General features: G+C 48.0%; 1 protein-coding gene across 4 annotated transcripts in view; it reads right to left on the reverse strand.

The window, feature by feature from the left end:
• The window catches only part of Gas7 (growth arrest specific 7), a 231,851-nt gene that overhangs the window by 94,540 nt on the left and 114,181 nt on the right, over positions 1-23,130 (reverse strand). Inside the window, exon 1 of one of the 4 annotated variants that reach the window (XM_041664091.1) lies at positions 19,918-19,990. The exons of 2 other annotated variants lie outside the window; for them this stretch is intronic. In XM_041664091.1, coding sequence (XP_041520025.1) covers positions 19,918-19,941 — 24 coding nt within the window. In that variant the 5' untranslated portion in view covers positions 19,942-19,990. Of the gene's footprint in view, positions 1-19,917; positions 19,991-23,130 lie in introns of those variants that run through there. One more of the 4 variants, XM_041664095.1, reaches the window with a different exon arrangement.

A 23,130-nucleotide genomic window follows, 5' to 3' on the forward strand; every position in this document is an offset into this window, starting at 1 on the left:
AGTGTCCCAACTACAGTGTGGACAGGCAGTTTCTATAGGAGATTCCAAGTCCAGGAGTCCACTGAGGTTGGACAAGCTGGGCCTGAGGGAAAACCCAGCAGGAAGCCAGGGCTCTCAAAACACCTCATCTGCCACTCCTGTTTGCTTCCAGTTTTTACCACAGAGACCATCAGTCTTTAGGGTCATTGAACCAGCAGATGTACTATGCAAGGGTCGATTAATATGGGTTCTGGGCTAATTAATAGGCAATGAAAGCTATAAATGTCAGGCTACTCTTGTTAGTCCTTTCTGCTGCTGGCGCCTGCACAGTGCCACCACACAGGGTAACAGCAGATGAAAGATACTTTTTCCATTAATCCTTCTTCTAGCAGAACCTCAGCAATGACCAACGACAACTCTGCCATGTAAGACTTGCTTCTGCCTCTTCCAGAGGCTGAGCGCTACGTGAAAGCACAGAATCTGCGAAGAGGAGGCAGCCAACAAGTATTTCTGAAAACAGAGAACATTCCTTAGCAGTAGGATTGACTGTTTCCCCATCCTGAAGCCTTTGCTGCAGGGACCCAGAGGAAGCATGTCTGTGTGGTCCTACTGCTTATGTCTGTGTGGTCCTGAAGTTTTAGAACAATTTATATAAGCAAGGAAGTCTGCTCCTAGCCGACTGGTCCAGCTTCTGCATTTCAGCGGAGGAAACCTGAATAATGCTGTGTACCATTTTGTATTGGCATAACAAAATACCTTGAGGACAGGTATTTAAAGAAGAAAGGTTTATTAGCCTTTTACGGTCTAGTTTCTTGAGTTCTTTATATATTTTGGAGATCAAACCTTTGTCAGTTGCAGGGTTGGTGAAGATCTTCTCCCAGTCAGTGGGTTGTCTTTTTGTCTTAGTGACAGTGTCCTTTGCTTTACAGAAGCTTCTCAGCCTCAGGAAGTCCCATTTATTCAATGATGCCCTTAGTGTCTGTGGGGGGACTTGATCGGGGGAGGGGGAGGGAAATGGGAAGCGGTTGTGGGGACGAGGCAGAAATCCTTAATAAATAAATAAATTAAAAAAAAAAGAAGAAGAAAGGTTTATTTGGCCCCCAGTTTTGGAGGTCAGAGGACACAGCACTGAAGTCATAATACAGTGGAGAAACAGAAAAAGAAAGGGCAGTGTGCAGAAGGGACCAAACGTGGAGCATCTCAGCATCATAGCAATAGTATTTAGTGAGAACTAACTTGCGCAGTGAGCCAAGTGTGTCCCTGTGGTCTAACAATCTTCCGCCTCTCCAGGCTTCCTTCCTTCACCATGTCCACATGCACTAACAGACGAGCCTTTGTAGGTCCCACTCAAACCACATCTAAATCACTGCCCCAGCAGTTAGCAGACTTCTAGATCCTAGCCTGTGCAGATGGGTGTGTTCTCTTCTGTAGTCAACAGCATCAAAAAAAAAGAAAAAAAAAAGGCTGGGTCATTCTCATTGTCCACCTCCAATTGCAGATGACCAAAGCATCAGTGGAAATCTCAGTGGTTCAGGTCTAAAGGGACAGTGCTCCAAGATGAGTTCAATGTGAATGCTTTCAATGCCTTTGGTTTCCTTGTCTATAAACTGAGATGGTCATAGCCCTTAAGATGACGGTTTTAGGATCCAGGAGAAAATCGTTTGCAATAGAGTCCAAAACAAACACCAGTGACTTCTAAAGGCATCCGAATGTTCAGCTCAGTTTGCAAAAGCAACGACCACATTAACAGAAGAGGCAACGGAGACCTCTGGCCCAGGAACATGGGTGTTCACAAAACATTATTTTTATTATCGTTACCTTCAAATTTGTTTAGTCTCTTATGAGGAGAAAGTTTCAGATCTTTTCATATCTACATCTGACATCTGTCTGCTTCCTCAGCCAAATCTGTCTTGGAATTGCTGGGAGGAAGATGCCACATGTGGGCTGAGAGAATGGCTTTGGGGCAGCACATCTGCCCAGCACCTGGAAGGCCCTGGATTCAGTTCCCCTTGCTGCCCAAAACAAATCTAAAAACGCTCAACAAAACAGTACCAGAGTTGCCAATAAAGTGAAGTGATGTCACAAATAACTATAAAAGAAGCACATGACCGGGGCACTAGACACAGGAGACTGAATTCACCACCCTGGGTCTGAGATCGCCTGGGGGTTGTCATCGACTGTCACTGTCAATGGCCAATCGGTGCTAAAGATGCCCTGGTTTGTTAAAATAAAGAATGGGGTTAGACTTTAACACCTCTCTTCTTGAAGGTCAATGACCTTAAAGTGCATCCTAGATTTTCTGTCTCCAGCCCTATAGGGTGACTTTGGAGGACACTTTAGGAACTGCTTGCCTGGTAGGGAAAAAAAATCTATTTTTGTGATTCCTAGTTAATTTTCCTTTGTAAAAGGGGGTAACAACCTGAGAGGAGCCAGCGAGCCTGGGCAGCACTTAGTGTTGGGGAGGAGTAGATAGGCATTACATAAGACTCACCCCGCCCTTGTCAGCCCTTTTTTATTACTAAAATTATAATACTCTGAAATGCTTTTTGCTGCTGTTTCTGGACTTTTCTTGAGTAGTTATGCCACACACAAAAAAAGCCCACAATCAAATTTATTAAGCTCTCACCTTCATTTAAAAAGGCTGTAAGAAGGTCAGAAACATATAAAAAAAAGCTAAAAATTGATTTCAAAGTAGAAAAGGAGGTTCTAGAGCCTGGGAAGAGTGTAGGGAAGTGTGGGGGCATGGCAAGCAATGTCAAGAGGAACTGGGGGTGCAGCTGGATAGAAGGGGTGCCTTTTAATGGACCAAAGCACAGTAGAACAGCTATGGTCGACAGCAACTAATTGAATATCTCAAAACAGCTGACAGAGAGGCTTTTTAACATTGCCAACACAAAGAAATGATCTTCAGCGGGGTTGATGGATAGGCCAATCACTCTGATATGATCGTTAACATTATGCCCCATAAATATGGACAATTATGTGTCAATTATAGAGAGGGCTCAGCAGGCAGAGGAGGACACCAATCAAGCCTGACAACTTGAGTTCCACCTCTGGGATTCTCACAGTGCAAAAAGCACGAGAGACTCTTATAAGTTGTCTTCTGTCCTGCACGCATGCCAACGGTACATGTGTGTGTGCACACATATACACGCCATCACACACACACATAAAAGAAATAAAATCTAATTTGTAAAATTTGAACGTGTTAGATAGGAGGCTAGAGAGATGGCTCAGGGGTTAACAGCACACACTGCTTTTGCAGAGGCCCCAGATTCAGTTCCCAGAACTCACATGGGGCAGCTCACAGTCACTTGCAACTCTAAGCACATGGGAACCCAGTATTCTCTTCTGGCCTTTGAAGGCACTTTGCACTCATGCGTACATAACACCCTGTCCCATCCCTGCACACATATCCACATAATAAAATAATAAGAATAATAATAAAATCTTTTTAATGCATTAATAATAACCATAACCAAAGAAGTTGTGGAAAGTAAGGAAGACAGTTGGAAGTTGCTTTCTCCTTTGGTCACAGGCCCTGCGTCGTATGCTAATAGTTGCCCACTGGAAAGGAACTTCGAGGGCAAGGGGCTTCTCCAGTTCCTGCAGATGTTCTGGGGACAGAAGGAGGCCTCTTCAGGGAGCTGGTGCCATTTTAACGGCAGGCCAACTGTGCCTCATTAGGGAATAAAGGTGGGTGCCACTGCCTGCCAGCTGTGGCCGCCATCCAGCTGGCCTGACCTTGTGGTCACTTCTTGTGGGCAGCAGCAGCCCACAGGCAGCTAAAGAAAACGGAAGTAGCCAGCCTCACCATGGAGGTGCGTTCTAGTTACTCTGCAGTGCCAACTGCTTGTGCTCACAGCCGTTCTGTTCAAAGAGGCCTGACTCCCCTAATTGGTTCAGAGACACTAGCTTGCAGGGAGATGAAAGCCAACGGGCAGTTTCCAGAGTCCGTTAGGGTGCGATCTTACCAACCCCACTGGCTGTTCTTTTAGATCCACTGCTAGAGATGCATAAAAAGCAGACAGGTGGTAACTGCCAAGACCTACCGGGGAGGTTCTGGCCACACCACCACACCACAGGAACACGTAAAGGGGCACGCAGAATGCGATCTGGGTGTCCAGGAGCCATGTTTGAAGCTGTAGCAGCCTGGTTTTGCGAGCTGAAGCAACCCGCCTCATCTCTGCTGGGAGGCCTGGATTTCTTCATTTCTCAAATGTGGAAGTTGGACCAGATGGTCTGTGAGGGCTTATTTTGAGTAGACATCATCTAATGCTCAATGATTCTAAATGCTAGCATATCTGTTTTAAGGATGTGCCATTTGTGTAGAAGGGAAAAAAGTCACACTCATGTACAGACATGTGACTCAGAAGCACGGACCTCTTCTTAAAGGCTGTCCATGCCCAGCCTCCTAGGATTGCATCTGTCACCACACTGAGTCCCCTGTGAAAGCCACACTCAGGGACCCAGCTCTGTCTGCTCTGCAGTCTCGTTTGTCCCCTGGTATCTTGGACTTCTGTCTTTGTATCCCCCATCAATGTGGCACCCAGAAACCAGAGGTCATCAGCACACACACATCCTAGGTGGGCTCCAGTGCAGCTAGCCTGGCCTGTCAGCTAAGAAATGGGCACATCCGGTCCATCACATGACACCCCAGACACATAGTCCATTTGTTGGGGTACACCCAACAATGGTTCTGTGCCTTACATGTCCCACATTGCCACAGGCTTGTCTTGAGCTCTTCCTAGCTCTCGGCATACACATGGGTGCCCATCTTCTCTGCTAACCCTCCCTCCTCCTCAGCCCTCAACCAGATCCAGTAGGATCTCCCTATCATCTCACAGTCTGATTCTGGGCATCCTTCACTTGGTTATAACATGATGGGCTAGTCTGTGGTCCTTCCAGCAGTAACTCTCTAAGGATGGCCCTCTGTACTGGCAGCACAAATATCCTTTGGGAGATAGCTAGAAATCAGAGTACCAGTTTGCCTCAGCACTGGATCTGTGGATCAAAGCCCTCTGGGCCACTCAGACACCAGCTTATTAGTACAAAGTCCCCTTATTCATAGTCTTAGGAGGTCAAGAGTCCCAGTTAGAGGACACCCTTGGATAGCAAATTTTATTGCCCTCTCCCAGAAACAGTTAAGGTTTCTACGAAAGAACACTAAAATCAGGGGTGCTTAGTGGCCCAGTGAGGAAGTGGCTCAGGAAGATTCCATGCAGAGAATGCATAGGCTTGCCATACCAACTGGACCTCACAGCTGCAGAGAGCACAGCAATGGGGGTCACACAACATCTAGGCTAAGGGGTGGATCATAGGAAAGGTGACCTCTTAACATTCAGGTTCCAGGGCTTTCTATCCCTGTATCTCCAAAAAGCTTCCATCAGCAGCTGAACTGGAAGCCGAGTTAGGCATTGCTGGTGCCTAACCATCTGGGAAGCTGAGACACCCAAAGCCCTCCCCACCTTACCTTCCTGTAATGCAGAGATTTATAGTACTTCCCTAGATCTTGCACCTTAGAACTTTCCTGGTGAATCTGGGACATGGGGGAGATGCCAGATGGGCAGGAAGAAGCCATGCTTTATATTTAGAAAAAGTTACAAGAGGAACGTTATCAAGAGGATAAATAAATCCACAAGGGCTCTCTTTATTACATGCTACCTGTCCCAGGTGAGCGTCCCCTCTACAAACACTCCTTCCCATCCCTCCACACAACTCCCCACCCCCACCTCCACCCCAGCCACACCCCCAAGCCTATCACTTACTTGGCCCATCGCTCCTCTTTCTGCTCCTGTCTGGGGCACAGGAACAATGCCTCCTGGCAGGCACGCGGTTTACAGACACCCCAGACACACCAGGCAGAACCCGCATCCCACAGGGGTTTCAGAACAACCTCTCGGCACTATTGAGGACATTTCCACGATACACAGGAAGGGCAGGTCAAGCACACCTCTTGCAGAAGGGGTTCTTACCATTTGTGGGCAGCTGGTCCTTAAGGGCAGCCACTATAGAAGACACCCAGGGGCTGCTCTAAGGTCCCAGGCTCAAGACCAGGCTCCGAGCAGCTGGCTCTGCATGGCACCCTCTGGGGAAAGTGAGGCTGAAGTAAGCAGCTGCCCCGGGGCCAGAGCTCTGAGCACCCTGGGGGATGTGTCTGTGGCTTTTCTCATCGCTGTCATCACGGTTCTTTCACAAAGAACCCACTACATTGCACAGTTCCTCCCAAATCTGCTCCAGTGCCTGTTGGGAAATCAACAATTCACGCAGGCCTTTCCCGATACAGTTTCTAGAGGACTTCTTTTTTTTCCTCTTTCCCCTCCTGTCTCAGCTTTAAAAAATGGCTGAGGTCACAGCATACAATGGCCAAGCCTGTGTCACTGACCAGATGACTCCCACCCCCAGACCTGATAACAAGGGCACCTTTGTCTACTGAATTTTAGGCAGGACTCCCTGGGCCTGCCTTATCCCTGCTGAGAGAAGTTTCAGCCAACTTCTTCCCAAACCTAAGTCAGGGCTCTGGCCGGGGCCCTGGCTCCAGCTGTGTGAACCCAAGGCCTGATAAAAGCCAGCACGACAAGAACAGAGAATTTCTAGAAAGGACCATTGTGTGAAACTCTTCTCCGGCCTTGGCCTTCAATCGACATTCACCACTGCTGAGGCTGAAGTGAAGACAGGGCTGGACCCAGGAACAATACTGTATCCGCCACCTAAATAGGTTAAGTAGGAACCTGAATCCCCAGTGAATCTGATGTTCCATTTGGAAGCTTTCTGGAAGCTGGGGAGTCACGCTACATGGGGTGAAAGCTTATTGAGAACCCGATATTAGATCCCCAGAACTCAAGAAAGCCAGATACACATGGTAGATATGTTCATAACCACAGAAGTTGTAGGCAAGATAGAAGGCAGCAGAATCCCTGGGAGCTCCTGGGCCACGTAGCCTCAGGCATGGAATGACAAACAAGAGATACCATTTCATCAAGGGAAAAGGCTCATATTTGAGCTTGTCCTCTGACTTCTGCAGGCATGCCATGTCACACAGATGCCTGTGTTTACACATATACACACACACACGCATACACGCACACACACATACACATACACAAGTATGCACATGTGCACATATACGGAGAAAAACAAATAAATAAATAGAAGCCTTCTGGAGCTGTTGAAGATTTAGCATTTAAATTATCCATTTCTGTGTTCACTTTCTCTCACAAACTGTGGGACTTTAGCAACTGATTGTGTTTTCCGGGCTGGGGATCGATCAAATTCAGGGCCTTCTGCATGCTAGACAAGCATGTACCATGAACCTGCATCTCCTGACTGGTTCTTTATATAGAACTAAACAAATCAGACCATCACCCAGGGATGGGGTTAGACTGGGGTCTCGCTGCTGTTATCCCACTACGCTGAGATCTCAGGCAAGGCAGCTAAGTTTCATTTCTTTTTCAGATGCTAAGTAAAGACACTCTCACATCTTTCTAATGGTTGAGGGGATCGAGGAGAAAATAAGCCAAGCATGCAGGGTGGTGAGGATGCTGTTGTGACGTTACTATTACCAGTGGGTGACAGGGAGGGAGACATGCAGCTGTCCTGGGCACGAGAAAAAGTCTACATTTGACAATGAAAAGCACATGAGCTGAGTGAAAAAATGCATGGGTCATTTTCCAAAGATATAAAAATGGGCAGTAAGGAGACAGAAAGATGCTTAACATCAGGGAATTATTAGGGAAATGCTCATCAAAACCACAGTGAATTATCACCTGGCATCCCTTAGGACTGGTTACTTTTTTCTTTTCAAGAACAAGGGTTGACGAGGGTGTAGAAGAATTGAAAACCCTTGTGTGTATTTCGGATGAGAATATAAAGTAATAGCATTCTTAGGGAAAACAGCATGGCTACTTCCTTAAAAAACTTAACAGAATCACCCTAAGATCCAGTCACCCTATATCTGGCTATATACCCCAAAGAGCTGAAAGGAAGGTTTTGAAGAGATATTTACACATTCTTGTTCATGACAAAAAAAAAAAAGTCCAAGTGCCGATTGACGGATAAATGAATAAACAAAAGGTTGTCTAGGGTCTGGTTTAGTTGGCAAACCACCAAGATGTGTGTAAGCACGAGGTCCTGAGTTTGTATCCCCAGCACTGGTCACACATGTCGGTAACCTTAACACTGGGGACAGGAAGGCATGAGGCAGAGGCAAGTGGATCCCTGAAGCCTTCTAGCTAGCTAGTCTAGCCAATCAGAGAGCTAAGGCAGGAAGATTGTTTCCAAGCCAGGCTGAGTTATCTCAGAAGCAACGTCTCAACGACAACAAATAATAAAATGATAATAATAAGAATGATGCCAGCCTGAAGACCCGACTTTAGTCTCTGAGACACAGTTATAAGCAGAAAGAGAGAACAGGCTCCGAAGGTTGTTTTTTGACTTCTAGGAGTGCCATAGCAGGTGCTTCTGCCTTTATAAAGCAAACAGAATTAATAAATGTAATTTTAAAAATTAAACAAACTAAACAGACGCAGTGATAACAGCAAAAAACCCTGCAGCTGTCTAAGGATTCAAATCAGTCACTAAGAGGAGAGCCTTATTGGGAGGCAGAACCCCCATTGGCCGCAGTTCATTGCATCATCTCTGGGAAGTATAGGAGACAGGTTGGTGGGGCTCTCAAGTCCTCACCTTTCTGGCACTCATGCACACATAGGACCAAGGTGCTTCCCTGCTCTTGGAAGTCAGCCCTCCCAGCCACTGTTATTTAAAGCAAAACTGCATTTTTTTTTGGATGGATAACACCTTTTCTACTTCTTCAAGTTTCATGGAATCACATGGCCACGGAAGTTGCTGTAGCCAACGGCTTCTTGATCTTAGCAAAGAGAGTGGTTTTAAGGCTGATCAACTAATAGTTGTCATCAGTACCATCTTGGCCCCGTGTTACACAGAGAAGCAGATACATCCACAAGGAACAGTGTATCATTGACCACGCAGACTACTGACTGCCCTTGCCAATCCACTGTGGCCACCATCTCATAGCCAGATGGGCCATCATAAACCAGGAAACAGGCTAAACCTGGGCTAAGCAGAAGCTAGTCCTGAAGACTTTCTTCTTTAGGATTTCCCTAAGCTAATCTCTCAGGATCTGAAAGACTCAGGGATAACCTGGTTATCCATAACTGCGTAATAGATTCCGAGTTTCATTTGGGAAGTCACTTGAGTTTTGTTTTATTAATGGTCCTCCTTTCTTCAGAGTTGGCTCTGAGAAAGAAACTAAGGAGCTCTCCATCTCTGTAATCAGGCCGATGTCTACATCCAGGGCCATAGGTGCAAAGGAGAGGAGCTCACGATTGAAGGGCAAGAGACTGGTATTCATTTTCATAGAGCCAGACACGACTGACCCACAGGCATTATTCTTTGTTTCAACTGGGTTGAAAACTATCAACCCAAGCTGGCCGCTTTGCTGCAGGCCCTGGTCCTCTGCAGGATGAATCGGGTTGTGTTATAATGATAATTAATAAGAAGGAACATCTGGCTATGCTGATGACTCACTTTTCCTAAATGCTTCATAGTTATGAAGGGAGAAGTTATTCACCCCCGCGCAGTCTCCAGAGGATAGGGTATCAGGCATCCCCTTCCTCACGTGTGGTCCCTGGGTTCCGTGATCAATTAACCAGCTAATAGTTACTAATCATCTTTTCCTGTTGCTATGGAGGACGCGAGCACTATTACAGTAATGTCCAGCTCTTAAAATTTGGAAGCTAGAGATAAGTCACAAACGGGGGGTGGAGGTGGGGGAGGGGAGAAACAGCTTTCAAGACAGACTGTAGCCATGCCAAAAGGCTAAGTCTGGAGACAATAAGTGCTTTCAGAATCCAGGGAGGGCGGGATCCCTGTGGGCTGGGAGGATGAAGGGAGGCTTCTGAGAAGATAAAGAATTTGCCCCACAGTGGGGATAAAGAGGAAGGGCTTAACCCAAGTGCCAGGGACATGATGCAAGAAGCACAAAGCAGCTGGGTATCCAATGGGACAAGGGCAGTGGGAGAAAGTGAAGCTGGTTCCAAAGAGAACGGGAAAAGCCAGAACCAGATCCTGGCATCCAAGCTGGGATGGGAACCAGTTTAGGGGTGAGGCGTAGAGTTTATTGGCTCTAGATCCAAGTTCAACCCAAGTGTGTTACCACGACTTGAGGGCTGTGTCCGTGTTTCACATGGGCCGTGGAGGTCAGTATGGCCCTGGATATGTGGAGCTGGTGGCCAAATCCTGTAGGTGAATTCAGGGTTCATAAGGAAAGATGGGGGAGCTGAACTCCAGACACAGGAGAACAAATCCTCTCCTGACCCATGCTCTCTGAACTCAAATTCTCCTCCCCCATCCCCTTTATTGGTATACACTGTTCCCCAAGGCCTTCTCCAAGCCTCTTTGAGGAAAGAATCAGGTCCTTATCCCATCTTCCTTTGTCCTCACCCAGGAACCAGTGTTCAGGGTTCCACAGGGGACTTAATACAATGTCTCACACATCAAACTAGGAAGGGATTCCAGCATGCCAACACTCCTCAATACCTAGAGGGCCTGACCCCTGCATATCTTGGGAAGGGGAGGATGGATTAGGAGCTGATCCGAGGCCCAGGAGGAGCTGGTAGGTCCTGAGCTTGAAGAGAAGATGCTAATATGAGCTGCTATTGGACAAAGAAAAAACACAGCCCCAAGGAGTGGCAGCTCCAGCCAGGTCTGAGGGTGTGCAGGGCAGAGGTTAAGGGACAGGCAGCCAAGCTCCAGTATGCAGTATGTAGAAGGTTCTATATGTCCACACCACAGAAAGATCCCCAAGACTGACTGAACAAATCAGAAATGGTGTTCAGTTTTTAAAACCTTTTGAGAGCTGGAGAGATGGCTCAGTGGGTAAAGGAGACTGCTACGAAGCCTGACTAATGCCTGAGCTAGGTCCCCACGATTCTAAGGGGTTCCCCAGCTCAGTGTCTCCCAGGTTCAGTCATTCTTAGTCTGCTGCTACAAATGATCACACCCCTGTGCCTTAGAACCATTATTATTTTTAATTTTTTTTAAGCAGTGCTGGGCATGGAATATGGGGCCACATACATGTTACTGAACCATAACCCTGGCCTACTCAAAAGTTTTGAACTAAGAGCCAACTTAAATTAAGCCTCGGTCTAAGTAATAACATCTAAGAAATCACAGGTATGATTTGGCGGTTTTATTTTTATTTTTCTGTCATCTACAAAAATACACTTACTTGAAAGCTGTCATCTCCACATGATCTAAAATTACCTGGTGGATCTTTCATTATAAACATTCAGGTTGCGTAGAAAAGCAGCCTGGCACATCTAGAAAATGGTCTTGGGTTTGCTTTTGCAATCCTAGAAAACCAAACCTGAATTCCCTGAAGACACACAGCTCTGACTCACTATGGGGAAGAAAAGGGGCAGAGAAAGGAAATAGAAGTGAGGCCCATGGTAGGGGTGCTGGAAGCTCCTCCAGAGATGCCGGTCAATTTGCCACTGACTCACTATTGAGTTAGCAAAAAGAAGAAAAGAAAGAAGGAAGCACTTACTCAATCTTGGGAGAGACAAAGACAACTGGAGAAACCACTCAGGAGTTACAAGGTCAGCAGAAGAGTGAAGAAAGATGTCTTCCAGAGCAAGGGTGGGCTGTGGGAGGAGGAAGCCACATTTGCGCCCTCACCACCTGCCCCCTGAGTAGAGATGCATGCAAGCTATGCCTTCGCCAGTTCCTGTTTCTAACTGGAGGGACAGGATTGGCAGTGATCTCATCCCCCCTCTGGGCACTCATGTATCAAGGACCTACCCTTCCTTCTACACCTGCCATTGAAGCCTAGAAGTTGCCAGCAAACCGGGCAGCAGGGAGCGCAGGGTGATGCGAGGGGCTTGGCAAGTTGCTCACCTGCTCTGAAAGCCACTGTGAAACTGGAACGGGGAACTGGACAGAAGCATGTGCACGTGTGTGCGTGTGTGCATGTGTGTGTGTTAGGAAAACCATGGGATAGTCGCTAGAAAGGCAGACAACCTTCCTGCAAGCAAAAAAGGCACAGAGGTCAAGAGGTGCTGTATTTGGAGGTATATGCCACGTGCGTTCTGTGTGCTAGCACAGGTCCCACGAGAATGAGAAGAAAGGAGGCTTGGATGGTAGGAGAGGTGGCCCCAGATGAGGAAATGCCAAGCTGAAAGCTCAAAGGAAGAATGCATCTCAGAAAACAATTTAGAAGAAACTCGGGAAACTGTCAGAAGTCGTGACCTCGGAGAGAGGAAGAGAAAGTTGGAGTGGAAAAACACAGCTGAGATCAAAGGGATGACCTAAGGATGGAAACGCATGAGTGGGGGCTCACGACAGGAACCTGCTCACTCAGATCCCCAGCAGGAGAGCGGTGGAGAAGCGCTGCTCCCGAAATACGGAATTTGGAACTGAGCAGGGTGGCACATGTCTGGGAGGACTCAGGAGGTAGCAGCCTGAGGACTAGACGCCAAGAGTCATCTTCAGCTACACTGTGAGTTTGGAAGCTCTGTTGTCTCAAAAACGATAAGGAAGGAACAAAAGAAATGAATGGGACCGGGAGTGCGGCTCAACTGGTAGAGCACCTGCCCAGCCGGCGTGGACTGGACCTCCGGCATCACTTAACCCTGCAACCCCAGCCAGCACTCAGGAGGCAGAGGTGAAAGAACCGCGAATTCAAGGTCGTCCTTAAATACCTTAAAGTTATATTAGATTGCAATATAAATATATGTATGCTCTGTTACTGTTTAGCAAGCTGCAAATGGGACCCTCTTTCCCAAAACTTTGCAATCACAGGCATACCCAAGCATGCTGTGCTAACATCTCGTGTGTGACAGAAACAGGAAGGCTTGTCTTGGGCATGCAAGGGAAGACACCACCCACTTAGACTCTAGGCACTGACAGTGAAATCTACCTCGGAGAGGTGGCGTTGGGGAAGTCTCCATTCAGGTGTGAGTCATTTCTTGCTCTGTGTAGACAGTGAGCGGTGCTGTGTGGCAAATTTTCAATATCAGGGATAAAGACTGTCCTTTCGACTCTCCATCCCCTCTGAAGGGATCCATCTCGGATCCAGACCGTGGTAGTGGGAGGCAGTGCATTAATGTTCCCTTGATTCCATCTTGCCATTTTACAGATGGGGAAGTTGAGGGCCGGAGACTAGGAATGAACACCAAGCCTCCCAGGTCTCAATACAGAGTGTCCTCTGGTTGCCCTGATCTTAATGTGAGCATTACAATATAACCACTGAGGCTACAGAATGATCTGCGGTCAGATGGTACAGCAGCAGCCAAAGCCTGGCTTAGGACCTTAGCGATCCTCGTGGAGAGGTGACACTGACAGCCACTTCCCATTTATTTGTGGCCAGTGAGCCCTGTGGAGGAAGAGGCCCGGGGAGGAAACATCTGTGAACACAGAGTGATGTCAGGAGCCCCTTGCTTTTCCCTTTGTCAAATCCTCTTTATCTATCTTCCCTACCCTACAATTCAGCACTCCAGCCAAACAGGAGGGCCTGGAAGATTCCATGGCTTCTGGAGAGAACATCCTACAGAGATTTCCAGCATGAGATGTTTGTGACTACCCAGGGCTGGGAGCAGGAGTATAGGCAAGCAGAAGCCCCACAAACCACTCACCCAGTGGCCTGCCCCAAACCCAAACCCAGCTTCTGGTCTTCAGACGACCCCAGAAAAAGCACACACTAGGTTCCAATCACATTCTGCTTGAATAAGCTTAGAAAACCACTTCCCTAAGTGAAACTGGTCTTTTCTCCCCAACACATACAAATGAAAATACAAGCCAACATGATGGCACACGGTAGAACTCGCACTGAGTCTGGGGCCTAGCTTGGACTACACAGTAAATCTCTATCTAACAGAGGTTTGGTGATCATTCAGCCAGAGGGTAGGGAAGCTGGTAGAAATGGGTTAGCTTTGCAAAGCTTTCCATCACCTGCTAAGTCTCTGAGTGACCTTTGTAAGCTGCCATCGTCTGAGGACATCAGGGCTCACTGGCTGATGCTGCCTGGGCCTTCCCAGCAGACTGTGCAGGATTCCCCAGAAGGACACTGTCTAACCTTCCTGACACTGACCAGGCTGACTGGGAACAACACTGTCTAACCTCCCTGACACTGACCAGGCTGACCGCAGGAGCAGGAGGAAGGACACGGAAATGACAAGAGAGGGATTCCGAGGACCACCACCTGCTGTTCTCACGGATGTAGGACTGGCTAAGCACACTTGAATTTCCCCTTTGTGAATCCCCACCTGACTATTTCTCTATCACCAAGACTCAATGCTCTAGCCAGACAAGAGGGCTGGAAGACACAGAGATTTTCAGGGCAAGGTATGTAGCGCCCACTTCCGGACCTCCAACAAGAGGTGCAGACCATCATGCAAAGGCCCTGTCACCCTTCCTGAGATGAGCCACGCATGCCTTCGCTTTTTTCCTATAGGCCCTTACCTCAAAAGGAGACAGATTAAATAGGGGGACATGGGGACCTAAGTTTCCCCATTTCCCGCCCATTGGAAAACTGCAGCCAGTTCCAGTGCCTGGGTTTTGTCATGAGATCTGATGTGTTTGCTGCCCTTAGGTGCTGCACAATGTCTGTTGGGCGCCACGAGGCTGATATGTATTAGCTTATTTGAGTCTTGGGGGAATTCTTATTTTCACTTCGTAGTGTGGTTTGAAGCTGATGTTCTGTCTCTAAGCCTACTACCAATTCCTCTTCACCCCAGGCTGCCCCTGGTTCCCTGTACTGAACCTCTGCTGCCTCCCTTCCTCTAGTCTGCAGAGGAAGCCAGGCAGCCAGCTGCCTCATTATCCCTTTGACTCTGGGAAGGCAATGCTAGTAGGGAGGCTAGTTAACTGGAGAGAGAGGCAGCAGCAGGGGGAAGTGGACTGTTAAGAAGGTAAGTAGCAAAATCACAGCACATGCATTCCTACAAGCGAGAGCTCTTACCAGCATCCTATGCGGTGAAACGTCTCCCGGGAGGTGGCCACTGAGTGCTGAGCAGCTGCGAGCAGTTTTGTGTGGACTCTGACAGAACGAGAAACTCTCGCAGGGAGCTTCTACTCATCCACCAAAGCAAGAGGCAGAAGCAGCTAGAGATGAGGCTCCCACACTAACCCGCTAATCACACAAGCCTCCTTCCCTCTACACTGAATTCTGTAAACCTGGAAAGAAACCGTCTCCTGGGAAAGAAACCCCCACCCTGCTTAACTTCTCCACCCAGGGCTGCTCTGGTTGAAGTGGCCTGGGATGAGCACTCATCAGCTACTTACAAGCACAAAGAGAGTCTTTTATTCAAATCTGTCTCCAGACACAGATGTGCATAAGAGATGCATGAGATGGTGTTCAATTGACTGAATGCCTACCCAGCATACATGAGTTCAATTCCCAGAAGTCATCAACTGGCCATGCTGATACAGGCCTGTAGTCCCAGCACTCAGGAGGTAAAGGCAGAAGGACCAAGGAGTTCAAGTTGATCCTGGTTTATCATAATGAGTTTGAGGCCAGCCTGGACTGCATGGAACCCTGTGTATGTGTGGCGTCAGGGGTCGAGTTGGCTTCTTCCCAGACTCTGAGCTGTGCCTGTCAGCTTATCTGCATGTGGACATCTCTTTTTCTGCAATGACCTGTGCACCAAGAGCAAGAGTAGAGTGAGGAAGAAAAACTGGAAGTCCAGTGGGCAGAGACAGCAGTGCCCATGTGCCAGTCTGCTCTGCCATGGGAGGGCTCTTATATTTAACCCCAACCCCAGTTCCCCAAAGCACATAGAAATGAAATGGGCCAGGGAGACAAAGTCATCCGTGGTTTGGCTAGAGCCTGTGAAACAAGGGCGTTGGGTCAATTCTCCAAGCAATCCATTTGGAAAGGGCTCACATAGACTGTCTACTGCAGCAATCAAAGCCCTTAGCCTGAAAGGCAGCTGGAAGTGACCAAGTGATTGTGAAATGGCATGTGAGTTACCAGCAGGGGATTTGAAACCAGCATGTGGTTGACCCTTGCCTAGATGCTATAAAGAACCTGAAGGTGGTGGCACATGCCTTTAATCCCGGCACTTGGGAGGCAGAGGCAGGAGGACAGTTGGGGCTACACACAGAGAAACCCTGTCTCAAAAGTAAATAAATAAATAAAAAGAATTGGTAGTGCATTTTCATCCAAAGACCTCCAGCACCTTCAATGCCTGGTTATCCTTGCTAAGTCTGAGCAGCCCACCTGGTCCCTTGGAATGAGACTCAATTTCCTGAATGTGGAGCTATGGCCATATACTTTCCCTAAAGGTCAGCTGAAGGTGCCAATCTCGTTTGTTTTTTAGGTTAGAATACAACCCTGAGTTCTCAGGATGGAGACTTAATATTCAATGCAACAATGTTAGGAGTTGGGCCCTTTAAGTGCTAATTAGGTCAGGAGGGCCCTGCCTTCATAGGTAGATTAGTGTTGCTATCTCTGGAGTGGCTTAGTCACTTCGAGGATGGGCTTGCTAACAAAACAAGTCTGGCCCCTTTCTGCATGTGACTCCCTTGGACTCTGTTCTCTTTCTGCCTTCCACTATGGGATGCCACCCCGAGAAGTCCCTCCATTAGATGTTACCACCAGGGTTTCAGATTTCCCTAACTCTACAACTATGTATCAAGTAAATCTCTAGACTTTGTAACTTACTTAGTTGTCAGTATTAGGACGACACAAAACAGACTAAGACATCCATCAACATCGTATCAATGAATCTACAGGCGGAAGAGTCAGAGGTCAACCAAAAGGGGACTCGGTGGCTAAGAGCATATACTGCTCTTGCGGAGGATTTGCTCTTCATGTACCCATGTCAAGGAGTTTACAAAGATCTGTAACTTCAGCTCCACCGGCTCTGACACCCTCTTCTGGCCTCCAAGAGGCAATGGCACTCCAGGGCACAATCCCAAATGCACCACACACCTGGCAGGAATAGACTCTTTAACAATTACGGTGGAATGGGTGCACGGAATTTTTCACACACACATCCCCACCTACGTGAAATAACAATGACCACATGCTGGCCTCAGGGATGGTGATGAGCAGAGGCGGGTGGGGACTGGGGCACACTGGAGAGCACACCGGAGAGCCAGCAGCAGCACATCAGAGCCCCAAGAGACAGCAGGCTGGGAGGAGCTGGAACTCTGAATTTTTGTTCTTGAAATGTGCTGATTTAAAGATGCTGATAATCAACTGAACAGTATTTAAATGAAACGTCATGGGGGGGGGGAGCAGTAAACAGATATAAAATCACAACGAAGTCACAGATCTCACTGTTCTGCTTTGATTTTGCCCACTGGTCACCAGCTGTGACTGCTGGCTTTATCTGTTGGCTATCTGCATACCCTGTCATGTGAAGAGGGGCTTTTGGTTTTAAAGAGCTGAATGACACTTCCCCAGGCTGCCAGGCAGCAGATCTGTCCAAGCTGTCCAGTTTAATGGACCTCTTACCACTGACCCTATATCTCAGTGCTGGTTTCTAGGCTATCTTGGGAAGCCAAGAACCGCACTGTGGCCACCTCCCTGCCTACCTCCAGAGCTCTCTCCCCTGCCTGTACTAGGCTTTCCTCTGTAGTAGCACAGATACATTTTCTTGGACAGAAGAGACCCTGGAAAATCTGTCCTACTTGGCTTCCTACCCATCAGCTGGAGAGAGTGTTGGAGAGGAAGGTGTGTGAAGATGACCAAAGAGGTTAAGGATTTGAGCCTGGGTTAGGACGGATGCCTGGAGAGCTGACTCAGTCATCACAGTGTCCAGAGAGTCAGCACCTGGGGACATGGAGTCTGGTGGGAGGAGGGTGGGATTGGAGCCTCCCAAGAGGTGTGAAGAATTCATTGCTGCAGGCCTCAGGGACACAAGAATGAGTGTCCTGGGGCATAGAGTGACAGTGATAGAGGTCTCCATTAACTTGGGTCACAGATGTCTTGCCCGAGGCTGTTAGATGGAGCTGTCCTGGGGCCTGAGCACAGCACCATAGGTGTTTTCTTACTCCTGTTTGCTTGTCAGAGAGAAGACAACAGCTCCATCCTTGTCGCCAGGCCGGCCACTTCCCAATTAGGCAGCTTCACACTGCCTGTGCTTCTACAGGGGCTTCTCAGCGCTGCACACTGACCCAACCCAAGCCTGCCCTTCTCCCTCCTGGGGAGCCAGAGTTCTACTGGAAAGGGAATCCACAGCCATTCTGTTGGGATCCTGGGGTCATTGAGTCACCACTCTACTTGAGGCCGACAACTTCCAAACTTCTATTTCTTTTGAAAGTTTGATAAATGCCAAAATAAGCTTATTTTCCTTAATGGTCTAAAACCTACACTGACCCTTGCTATACGTAGGCACCAAGACATTTTGTTTATCGTGCTAGACACTGATGGCATGGAATGTGTGACTTGGGACTCAAGTTTCAAGAAACACTGATCCCCAGATACAATCTCATTTTACTGAATCTTTTCCTTTAGAACTAGGTGGGGTAGTGACGACATCAGGCTTGTGACTCTAGCACTTGGAGGGCAGAGGCAGGAGGATTGTTGATTCCAGTCTCGCCTATATTTTGAGACACTGTCAGAAAGAACGGGAGGGGAGAGGAGGAGAGAGTTAGACAGACAGACAGACAGACTGATTGATTGTAGGGTACAGTAGCATGCACCTGTAGTTCTTTTATCTATTCAGTAGGATGAGGCAAGAAGATTGGACTCTGGGAGTTCAAGAGCAGCGTGGGCAAACTAGTGGGACCAAATATCACAGCAGCAATAGAAAGAACAGGGTCGATGTCTTCAGACATACACCCTTGAAATATTCATAATATGCCTGATATTATAGGAGAGGACACTAAAATGTGATATTCTAACAATATACTTGTCCTGTGTTGGCCAAGATCCTCTAACACCAGCTTGCCCTTTCCCAACTACTGGAGAACAGAACAGCTGTCTGACACTTGTGGATGCTCGCAGTTGGCAAAGCATGCTGTCCTCAAGCAAGTCACCCCCCCCCCACTACATCCCAAAGCTGTCCTCTGTGGGATCACTCCAAATGTGACCCTAACTCACTGCAAGGCTGTGGGAACATGGTCAGCATCCTCTGAGTGTCCCAAGGGCAACAAAGCCTCAGGAAAACTAGGAAAATTGTCCCATGGGTAGAAAGAGCTCGAATCCATATAAACACAAGTTTTCTGCACTTGAACTTTATGCTTGTTCCCAAAGCTGTCTTCTGGGTCTCATTATATAATCACATGCCCATTACTCTTCTCCAGCTCGAACACAGAAAGGCGTACCCCTGACCGGGCTTCCCTTCTGCGGCTCCTCTGACTGATACATGCCCTCCGTGCCCTCCGTATGCTGCCCTGCCCTCGCAGCAGAAAATGCACAGTGTGGCACCTGGGGGTCAGAAGGTCCATAGGGAACTCCCATTTTCCTGCCCCGCTTGCTGTGTGACCTCTGCCAGGACATGTCACCTGTCTGTTATCTCCAATAGGAGAAAGATACCAGTTGATTCCCACAGACCTTCCCAGGTTTCTCCTAAGAACTCCAGCACATCAGTTGGAGCCTCTACAGAGACTCGCCACATGGTGGAAAGAAAACAAAAATCAAAACCAAAGAAGAAAGATCCAAATAGGAGCACTGAGGTAAGTCCACAGAAACCAGGAACACCTCCTTCTCAGACACCTACCCCATCCAAGTCGCTTCCTTTCCTTTTTGGAACCTTGGTTACCATGCAACCCAGACTCTCTGAAGTCATGAGGACCACAGAAAGCAGAGGCACCAGAGTCGCTCGAAAGCAGCATCCACCCCTAACCCAAAAGGCTATTTAAGAAATCCTTCCCTGCCTGTAGGAGTTGGCGGGTCAACAGTCGAACCTGTTCCTCCTAACCTGGGGCATCTGCATGAGAGATGGCCAAAGTGTCAGGGTCCCCACTCACCTTAGCCCTGAAGTTGATCCTCATATAAATCTGACAGGCTGGTCATTTTTATTTTTTTATTTTTTGCCACAGTTCCCACATCCACTTCTTCCCCGTGGCATCCGCTAATTCACTGTGCAAAGCAGCATTTATATATAGAAAGTTGCAACCACGCAGGTTAGCATTAAAATAGAGCCTTGACGTTGCCATGGCAACCAAACAAATGATATTCAAAATGAAAGCGAAGTATTCTGCAATCGGAAAAGCATGTCCACCGCCTTCCAGGACAGCTGGGCTCCTTCCCCTGAGCGGGGTGGGACGGTCTCCAGAGGAGGACTCTGTTCTTAGGAATCTCCTCCATTATGTCACCCTCTCTGGTTTCAGCTGAGGCCTCACTGGCTGCACAGGTTCCTTCTGAAAGCCAGCTCCCGCCTGAGGTGGATCCAAAGCCAAGCAGCTAGGTTTGTGTGAATATCCAGTTCAGGTATGCCATACTACAAATGTTCAACCCATTAGGTTCCACAGGGAAGCAGCCTGGGTGTTAATACAAGAATGTCTCTAGAAACAAAGATGCCACTGCCTGCCTAAAACAGAGAGCCAAGAGGTCAACTGCCGGGTGAATGACACTAAATGGATCCTCTAGCTTAAAATAATGTGTGTGTGTGTGTGTGTGTGTGTGTGTGTGTGTGACAGAGAGAGAGAGAGAGAGAGAGAGAGAGAGAGAGAGAGAGAGAGGAGCTGTCTAGAACCTTCTGTGATGTGTATCTTTCCCCCTTGTTTCCTTGTTTAGTATTCCTCCTGGATAGAGCTGAGCACCCCCCACCTCCAGCATACAAGCTCCTGGTTCCTAGATTCAGCATGTGGAACGTGGAATGAACTCCCTGTCACTGAAGCCAACCAACCCTCAAGAATGAGCACAGTCTCCAAGTCAGAAGGATCCTAGATAAAGGCCGGTGCCTTGGACCAGTCTCTGATCCTTTGTGAGGCTCATTCTGAACTCAGGTGTGGTCTGGAAAGGCTTGAATAAGGAAGACTGTCGGTTCCAAGTGCTGTGAAGCTGCAGTTGCAGAGTACTGGGAACTCTCAAAGGTGGCCGAGGGCACGGAAAGCAGTGTGCCCCCCCACAATGAAGTGGCAGTTTGCCATGATGCTAAGCACACACTTGCCATCAGACTCGGCACGCCTACTCTCAGGGATTTGCCCATGAAAACAAGTGTGCACACACAGTCTGACTCACAACCCTTCAGAGCAGTGACTGGCAGTTGGATCTTAAATGTCCACCAAAATCCGGAGTGTTCGGGGTTTGGTCTCCTACCTGTCAGGAAATGATAGGCACTTTAAGAAGTGAAGCCAAATGGGAGTTGTTCTGGTCACTGTCCTTAAAGGAGACAGTGTACATCTCAGCCTTGAGGTGAGCAGCTTGGCTCCAACCATCCCTCATCACCGTGGTGCAATATATACCTCACCACAGGCCTCAAGCTGGCAGAACGCAGACATCACATGCTAAAACGCTGGTGTCAAAGGTTACATAGTTTGTTATTCTATTCATGTGACATTCTCAGACAAAGCCAAGAAGATGGAGAAGGCGCCAGGAGTTTGGGTGGGGAAGGTATGAATGAAAAGGGCATGCAGAAAGAAAAAAAGTTTTGAGACAGGATCTCACTATGTGGCCTTGACTGGCCTGGAACTTGTTATGTAGACCAAGTTTGTCTGGAACTCACGGGACGAACATTTTGTAAACAATGGAATTTCTATATCCTGATTATCGGGGTGTCTATATGAACCTATATGTGTTAAAATTCATAGAACTACATGCCAAAAAGGTTGCTTTTACTATATGATAACTGGAAAAATGTATTATTTCACCTTGGGATAAAAAAAAACAACAGTTGATGGTCAAGAGTATTCAGCTCAAACAAGGGGTCTTCACCCCTACGCAGATGAGCCCTGTTTATATTTATTACCAGTATTGTTTTCCATTTGACATACACTATTTTGATTCTGGATCAACATTCTGGAAGTGTGATTCTTGGACGAGCAGCCGCAGCCGCAATGGTACCTCACCTGACAATCTGTTAGAAAGTGTTAGACTTCCTACAGCAGAAACTTCTAGGTGGGGCCTATGTTTCCATAACCTCTGGAGCACGTGCTTCAATGCATGCTGGACGGGTGGGAACTACTGACCTTGGTACAGTAGCTGGAACCAACTAGGAGTCAGCTTGCTCTGCTCTACACACTTACCTTGAACTCCGTTTCTTCCTTTTCTCAACCTAACCCTTTACCCACCTTTAGCTTGCTCCAGATGTGGCCAACCGCTGCCCAGCAAAGAAAGGTCAAGCCTATAGTTCTCATGTGACCACCATGAAGAAGCAGGGAGATACAGGGATGCTTGAGATGCAAAGGGAACCAACCCTTGGTTATCTACAGCACACTCAGCAAGCTCCTCCCATCAGACCCAGCCCTGGGGTCCTTTGCCAGAATCAGAACCAACTTCATCCATTTTCCTCCCTCCCCGAACTCCTGGAGAGGTCCCAGGAATCAGATGTGGGCCTCGTGGTTACCCCCTGAAGCCTGGAAGAGTACAGCTTCCCACCTTCTCCAGAACAAATGCAAAGGCGTTTTTGCGTGGTTGTTGGCTCCAAAGCGACGCCAAGATGATGGCTACAAGGATGAAATCAGAACCATATGGATTTCGATGAAATAAACAGAATTACAGCACAGGGTTGGGCCCAAGAAACCAGGGGCTATGTGCCTGGCCCAGGGCCCAGGCTTGGTGGCCTGCAGCGCAGGCTGGGCTCTCTGGCCTCTCCCTTCCACCGTGACTCCCACAAACAGTCCCAGGGGCATGCTGCCTGCTCTCTGGCTTTCCTTGCTGAGGTCTTGACTGACATTTCAGTGTTTTATTGGGGCTTTTTATATATACACATATATTCTCTTTTATAGGACAGTTAAAGACGATTTGGCTTCTTTTCTACCCCCATCTGAAGATGTACAAGCTCAGACAGGAATGCCGTCCCTGATGATAGCGTTGCAGCTCCAGAGGCATGGGGGTGGGGGTCAGCTTGGCATCCACCCTCTTTCCCACCTTACAGAGTTAGCTGGACTGGGTGGGGACACCCATTTCCCCTCATACCATACATGGCAAACTCCTTCCTTTCCATTCCTAGGGAAACAAGACAGTACTCTGTATAGCTAGCATTTCTCAATCAGGGTAGTTCTTCCCCTCCCCCACAC

This window comes from Microtus oregoni, unplaced genomic scaffold (genome assembly GCF_018167655.1).
Source record: "Microtus oregoni isolate MIOR12 unplaced genomic scaffold, Mior012 000015F_ref0000493, whole genome shotgun sequence".
NCBI classification, from domain to species: domain Eukaryota; kingdom Metazoa; phylum Chordata; class Mammalia; order Rodentia; family Cricetidae; genus Microtus; species Microtus oregoni.